This window comes from Pinus tabuliformis, chromosome 9 (genome assembly GCF_031772625.1).
Source record: "Pinus tabuliformis cultivar Carrire ecotype Pingquan chromosome 9, CPIR1, whole genome shotgun sequence".
In the NCBI taxonomy this organism is placed as follows: domain Eukaryota; kingdom Viridiplantae; phylum Streptophyta; class Pinopsida; order Pinales; family Pinaceae; genus Pinus; species Pinus tabuliformis.
This window is the reverse complement of record NC_142307.1, coordinates 125,835,591-125,843,292: the sequence shown is the minus strand read 5'-3', so window position 1 is coordinate 125,843,292 and position 7,702 is coordinate 125,835,591. Positions and strand designations below refer to the sequence as shown.

The window sequence follows — 7,702 nt, the reverse complement described above, 5'->3', positions numbered from 1 at the left end:
GGATAGCGTGAACCTTAGAGGTTAGAGATCAAACTTATTAATAATGCTTTCCCAATAAAATCAACTTCTTAAAGATCAAACCTGTTGATAATGCTCCCCAAATGAAATCTAAATCTAGTCACTTCTTATTGCTCAATATATAGACTTCTTGTGAGGTCAAATTGAACAACTTCTTCATAATGCTCTCCAAATGAAATCAAGTTGGTCAATATATAAACTTAGTGTGAAGTCAAATTGCCCTACTAATTATTTTCACATGATACAAAAGCCCAAAAAAGCTCTAATGATGCATGATGCTAAAGTACAAGAAGGCTCTAATGATAAATGATGATACGAAAGCACGAGAAAGCTCTAATGATAATACAAAAGCAATATAATACAAAAGCCCAAAAAAACTCTAATGATACATAATACAAAAGCCCAAAAAGGCTCTAATGATAATACAAAAGGCCAAGAAGGCTCTAATAATAATGACAATAAACCCAAAAAGGCTCTAATGATGATAAAAATAACTCTGATGATGCTCCTTTTGCAAGGGGGAAAACCACATCAGATGAAGGTGATGTGTACTTGACTTCTTCAAATACACATGTAAATCATAAAGCATAATTGATTAACTCAAGTTCATCATTTCACTTCACTCCGTAGAGAGTGGTTTTGTAAATATGAAAAGTATGATGGTGGTGATGTCTTTTTGGAGGATGACAAGAAAAATAAAATCCCGTGTGAAAAGATGTTATGAAGTCGAACATAAAAAGACATTCCCTAATTACCGGCCAGTGATATGAGCTGTTAACAAACACAAGAGGCTTGTGACTTGTGAAATCCCTGCACTTATTGCCAAACTTTAAAAAAAGGAAATTGCACTTCCTACATTTTGTTGCAAGTTACCAACAGTTGAACACCCTATTCTATTTGAACATAGAAAGACATTCCCTAATTACCGGCCAATGATGTGAGCTGTTAACAAACACAAGAGGCTTGTGACTTGTGAAATCCCTGCACTTATTGCCAAACTTTAAAAAAAAGAAATTGCACTTCCTACATTTTGTTGCAAGTTACCAACAGTTGAACACCCTATTCTATTTGGCCACACTGTGTTCTATTTGGCCACACTGTACACAATGAAAGTGAAAGTAAAAATTATGGCATGAAAGTTTTTTTTTATTTTTTATTCTACCCTTTTCCTTCGGAGTTGTCTATAATGCGACTTTTTGGAAATTCCAGTGACAGAATCCGGCAGAAGAAATTGAGATTAAATCATGATTTGTTGCAGTTAAAATGGTTTTTTAACTGCATATTTGGATTCAGCACCCTGAAAAACCCCTTGAACGCTTTGATTGTGCAAAAACTAGCTATCAAACTTGCGATTCCAATAAATTGCTGCCAGATTTTCACCGGAAAAACCCGCCGGAAAGACTTTCAAAAAGTCAGATTATAGACAGCTGCTTTTCCTTCAGCATGAGGTAGATCAAGACTCTAACACCTCTAATCATAGACAAGTGGTTTATTAATAAAAGCCCAAGAAGGCTCCTTTTTGACTCGAAATAATTATTTTGACATGATACAAAAGCCCCCTTTTTGACTCAAAATAATTATTTTCACATGATACAAAAGCCCGAGAAAACTCTAATGATAATAACAATAACTCGGACGATAATAACAATAACTCGGACGATTCATTATGATTCATTAATAATACTCGGACGATTCATTATGATTCATTAATAATAAATTCTCTTGAAAAACAATGGGGCAGGTAGTGAAACATGAGCAAAAAAAGGTACAATCAAATGAAACAGTAATGCTGGTATAAACAAAAAGGTCATTCCCGTCTTGATTTCTTGTTGAGTTAATTGATTGAACATTGCGTTGTTTTTAAATGTATTTTTGAAAATCTTTCAAGTGAAATTTCACAATGAAAAATAAGTTGTAATGACACAATTTTCAGAGCTACGTAAAAACAGAGATTTTGAGGTTACAGAGGTTATCCTCTGATTTGGCCCATCTCTGCATTTATTTATTGGGTTTTCTTGTTTTCATTATATCTATAAATTGTGAAAATCTCATCTCAGCAGCAGTAGTGAAAAACACATTAGCCGTGTTTTGGCAAAAATGATAGCGGACACATTGCAGCTGGGTTGTGCACCCACAAATTTTCACTAAAACCATCCATAGGCACCCACAAATTTTCACTAAAACCATCCATAGGTGCCACTATTGGATCAAACCCAAGATTCAAAAACAGTATCATTCCAAAGATCCACTATCGGATCAAACCCAAGATTCAAAAACAGTATCATTACAAAAAAACAGTATCATTACAAATATAGTGGAGCTAACCAGCCATATATTGGGTATTTAATGCTCTCAGAGCAGCACGCCACTTAATCCGATAATACGGGAGCAGGTAAATATTATTTAATGTCGAATTTGCCCACTCCCGTGTTATCTCGTTAAGTCGCGTGCTGCTTTGAAGGTATTAAATACCGAATATATGGCTGGTTAGCTCTTTCCCAAATATAGTTGCCTTGAAAAACTAATGATCCGTTCGCACAATCTCCCCAAAGCAATTCGCGTGACCTCGCAAGCAAAAAAATAAAAATAAAAAATGAACTCAGACCACTCAATAATCATATTGACAAGGCACATGCAGACTTCCTTCAAATCGACCAAGCAATCAGTGCACACATTTGCTAGTTCTAAGGAAAGCCGTGTCCACTGCAAAATATCAGAAAATCACCACTCAATAATCATATCAACAAGGCACATGCAGGCTTCAAATCGACCAAGCAATCAGTGCACACATTGACTAGTCTAAGGAGAGTCGTGTGAACTGCAAAATATCAAAAAATCAGCTATTGAATGGGACATTACATATTTCCCGAAACGGTGCAGTGATTAATAGATTAGTGCAATTAACCATTGGATCAACTTAAAAATACACAGCAGAAACACCACATGGTGGCCTGAAACAAATCATATCACTATTAAAAGAGGCTATTAAGTGATGCATTGAAATTAAAGGTGAGGTAGCATGTGGATGGCCTAATAACTAAATTAAATGTGAGGTGGCATGTGGATGGCCTAATAACTCTATTGTAAACAAAAAAAGAGAGGATACTTTATTTCATGCGAGGTGGTGTTGGTGGTGTTGTATAATTTTTGAACATTTCAAAAATCTCAAATATCAAACTTCAAGTTTCAAAGACATTCGAGATTTATAACATAGCAACTAATATAAATTATCAGACTTAAAAGTTTTCAAAGACATTCGAGATTTATAACATAGCAACTAATATATAATATATATCGAGAGAGAGAGAGGAATGTTCATGCATATCGACTGTCCACCTCTTCATGTCAGCAAATTGTCATATTGATAATCAAAATTCAATTGACAATCGAGATTTATGACATACCTAATTTAACTAAATTATTCATGAAAAAGCAACTATATTAGGAATATTCAAACATATCAACTATTCACCTCTCAATGTCAGCAAAAAGTATAATGGTCAATTGAGAGAGAGAAAAACGTTACAATGTTAATCTAAATCTAAAGTTAATCTTATCAGACCACATAAATAAATCCGAGTAAATCTTATAAGACCACATAATCATCTTTAATGAGGTCTTGGTATCACACACTAATTGATGTGTTATGCACTCAAATTCTAATATCAATACAATCAATTAAAATCTACTATAATTATGAATTCAAATTCTAATAACGCTATAAACAATTAAATTTATTAAGGTGGCCGTGAGAAGGTGGCTCTTGATAATAATAAAAAGTCCACTAGAAAGCTAAAGCCCTTTCAGCAAAATCACAAATAGAAGTATAAATAAAGTTGAAATCCTCTCTATCGAAAACATAAATTTGTTTTTGAAGCGCGACTTCATTGAGAAGCTACCAAATCAAGTAAATGTGAATTCATCTGGCAAACAAAGCCATTAATTGTAACTCCTATGAAAAACAAAATTATACATTATTTAGAAAATGCTTCTATGAAAAATAGAATTACAAATTAATTTTCAAATATGAAGCTCAAAAGTTACTTGAAAAAAACGTAAATTCCTTAATACAAAGCCATAATTGTAAACTGTTGTGAAATTCATTTCATAAAATCATGGACTGTAAAATGGCGCCTTGAATGTAAAGGCATTGTATTTGTTGTTGAAACTTAGCTCGTTGAAAAGTTACCAACCTTAGAAAGCAAGATAAAGAAAATTCTTTTTACGATATCATCATGATACTGTAAAATGGGTTTTTATTGCTCATTGAAAAGTTACCATCTTTAGAAAGCAAGATAAAGTAAATTTTCTTTACGATATCATCATGATACTGTAAAATGAGTTCTTATTTTGAAGTTGTTCTTATATAATCGAGTGAAAGGGAACTAATAACAATTTAATATTAAAAAGTTAATTTTTTAATATTTAAAATAATATTCAGAGCTAACATGGAATCACTGAAAAGAAAATGTCCTGAGCGAAATTTAAGCGGATATATTATTTATAAAAATTTCACGAAACCTACAACTAATAATAACAACAATATCAAACATAATAACTCAACCACTGAACTTGATCACGAAATTTATAATATGCCATTAAATATGAATTCTGGAGACCGATAGAAATTTCAGATCTATCAAATCTAAAATACAGGCAAATATTTAAACCCCCATGAAGGCAGGTCTGAATACTATCAGGCCTTGGGAATTTGTGCCAAATATTACACATATCAGAAACCCTACGCCAAAATGTCTTAATAAAAAAAAAAAATGACCGAATTACAGCTGTACACCCCATCTCTATCGATTAAAACCCAAAAGAAAACAATAAAACAGTGTTAACTTCAACATTTTAAACCCTAGAAACTGCCCTGCCCCAAAACTAAATTAAATACTTCAGCAAAATGATCTGTGTACCGACCAACAGATTTCAATGACTAAGCACTGGTGAACTTCGTAACGGCCTTTGTGCCCTCTGAAACGGCATGCTTGGCGAGCTCCCCTGGAAGAGCAAGCCTTACGGCGGTCTGAATCTCCCGGGAGGTAATGGTCGGCTTCTTGTTGTAGCGGGCGAGCTTCGATGCCTCGCTCGCCAATTTCTCAAAGATATCATTAATGAAGGAGTTCATGATTCCCATGGCCTTGCTGGAAATACCGATATCAGGATGAACCTGCTTCAGAACCTTGAAGATATAGATCTTGTAGGTCTCAATGTTCTTCTTATGCCTCTTCTTTCCCTTCTTGTCTCCGCTTTCCTTCGGCAGCTTCTTCTCGGCCTTTGGCGCGGGCTTCTTCTCGGCCGCAGGAGATTTCTCTGCAACCGGCTTCTTCTCGGCGGGCTTCTTCTCACCCTTGGGAGGAGCCATTGATACGGTAAATCGCTGTAAGATCGTCGAACTTCTCACGGCAAACAAGCTCTTTCTGCAAAAATCTGGAATAACTATGAATTGTTCGGAAGGAGAAGTGCAATTTATATTCATAGATTGAATTAATTGCTCTCCTATTGGTTGGTTTCTTCCGCCACGGATCGCTGAGGTCGGTCCAATCTTGGCCGTACATATTAACTTTGATCCGAAGGCTGTGATTTGCCTTTACCTCGGAATTTGTATTCGCACCGACTTCAACCTTTCTTCCATCATGTTAGGTCTGTGTGGAATTATAAAGAAACCCTAAGAAAAAGTAAGGAGAGTATTTTAGGTTTTAGATCGTCCTTTACTAACACTCCATTTACTTTTAATGTTACTAAGGTTGGGAGTAAGTTAAATTTGTATGTGTAAAATTTTCTTTTGATAAAACATATTTTATAATAAAATGTTAATTTTTTATAATTAAAAACATTTTTGCCTAATTATAAACAAAAATTATTATGATTTAAATTTTGATTACAGTTTTATTATGATTTAAATTTTCTGTATATTGGAATATAAAAAATTATGGGTTCTAAAGCATTTTAAATAGAATTAAATAATTGAAATTTAGTAGAATTTTGAATGAGCATAAATTTTGAGTTTTTGTATTTCTCGATTTTAGTTTTTAAGAGGAAAATTGCTAAGAGATTAAACTACTTCTCACTATAACATCTATTATACTTCTCACTATAACATCTATTGAATTTTAATAGTTAAAAAAACAAAAATGCTAAAAGATTAGATTATTTTTTATTATAATATTTATCTCATCGTTTTATGTGGTTTAATTATTTGAAGTTTTGATTTTCATGTATGGATAAAGAAGAAAAAGAGCTGGGTTTGGAGTATGCCTTAAAATTGCTTCTGCTTGGCTAAGAGCTCATTTCCCTGATACTTAAAGGGCTCAAGACCCAGAGGCATCTAGCAAGAGTGAAACCCTGCCCCCTTATGGACCACCAGCGGGTTATTCCAAATAGCATGGTTTTCCTTGAATAACGGTGATGAATCAACCGCATCCATGGTTAACAATTAAAGATAATTGTCCTCATTACTGATTTGACAACTGAGTTATGATAAATTTTCCCACCTGTGGAAAAAACAATAACAACAACAACAACATTTTCTAAAACATAGGGAACTCTATGGGCATTACTAAAAATTCTAAGCACATGGATCTCATATTCTTAGAATTATTTCCTAGAAAATAGTTTTGATAATGCATAAAGGGTTTCTTTATTATAGACTTCTTCTATAATGCCAATGATGCACATGCATTAGAAATGGACCTTAGTTAATGGAGAAAGTTAACTTGTTTATGAAGTCTAAGTTTCACCGTTGTAAGGTCAATGATGCATATGCATTAGCAATGGACCTTGGTTTATGGAGAAATTTAACTAGTTTATATAGTCTAAGGTTCATGGTTTTAATCCACTTTTATTAATGTCATCAGGGTTTTGATATAAGAATGTTCATATATTTTTCTTAAACAATAGACTTGTGAGGCTCCTTTAATCATTGGAAATGCCTTAGATGCATTTATAATGTTGGGGGTGAAAGAGAAATAAAATGATAACTTTTTCTTCTACTCATAATTGTATACATATTGATTTGATGAAAGGGTTTAGGGATGAAATAATGTTGAATAATGATAATTGAAGAATAAATAAAACTAGTTTCAAGTAAATCTAATTTAAATGTAACAATTAGCTTATTAACTAAGTTGTCCCAATTAGGTTGAGTGGGACTAACCAGGCATAGATTGATTGGCTAACTGATTGATTAAGACTATCTTGAGTGATCTTGTTTGAGTATGTCAACCTTGGTTTATGGGAAATTGTGTAAAAAATTAAGTATAAACAAGTGAGCTTATGTAGTGAGTGAATATGGTGAAATGTGATGAATATGCATTGAATGTTCTATGTTTAAGTGTTATAATTGTGTCTTTAACACTACCAACTGATAGTTTGAATCTATTTGTTTATTTATGGGATGTAGTTGTGAATTCTAACCTGGTTTCATAGCTTTGGTTTTGAATGGTCAAGCTTAATTATATTTTTGTAAGGCGTTTTTGGAGGTTATCACATCAAAATAACATATGTATGGTTATGCACTTATAAGATGTTAGATTTTTTAAGGAATCTACATGTTTGAACCTGTGAGCTTTTGGATCAAAGATTGTAGAAGCAATATGGATTCTATGGTAATATGATATGGAGACTTCACTAAAGAGTAAAGGTGTGTGACAATTTACAAAAAACTATGGTTATTAATCTT

At 33.3% G+C, this 7,702-nt stretch overlaps 1 protein-coding gene across 1 annotated transcript; it reads right to left on the bottom strand.

Moving 5' to 3' along the window:
* Window positions 1-4,590: 4,590 nt before the first annotated feature.
* Window positions 4,591-5,479, bottom strand: LOC149147413 (histone H2B.4-like). The gene has a single exon (XM_089439408.1). It carries the CDS (start codon window positions 5,384-5,386, stop codon window positions 4,958-4,960), a length of 429 nt encoding a protein of 142 aa, XP_089295534.1. The 5' UTR covers window positions 5,387-5,479; the 3' UTR covers window positions 4,591-4,957.
* Between the last annotated feature and the right edge of the window lie 2,223 nt (window positions 5,480-7,702).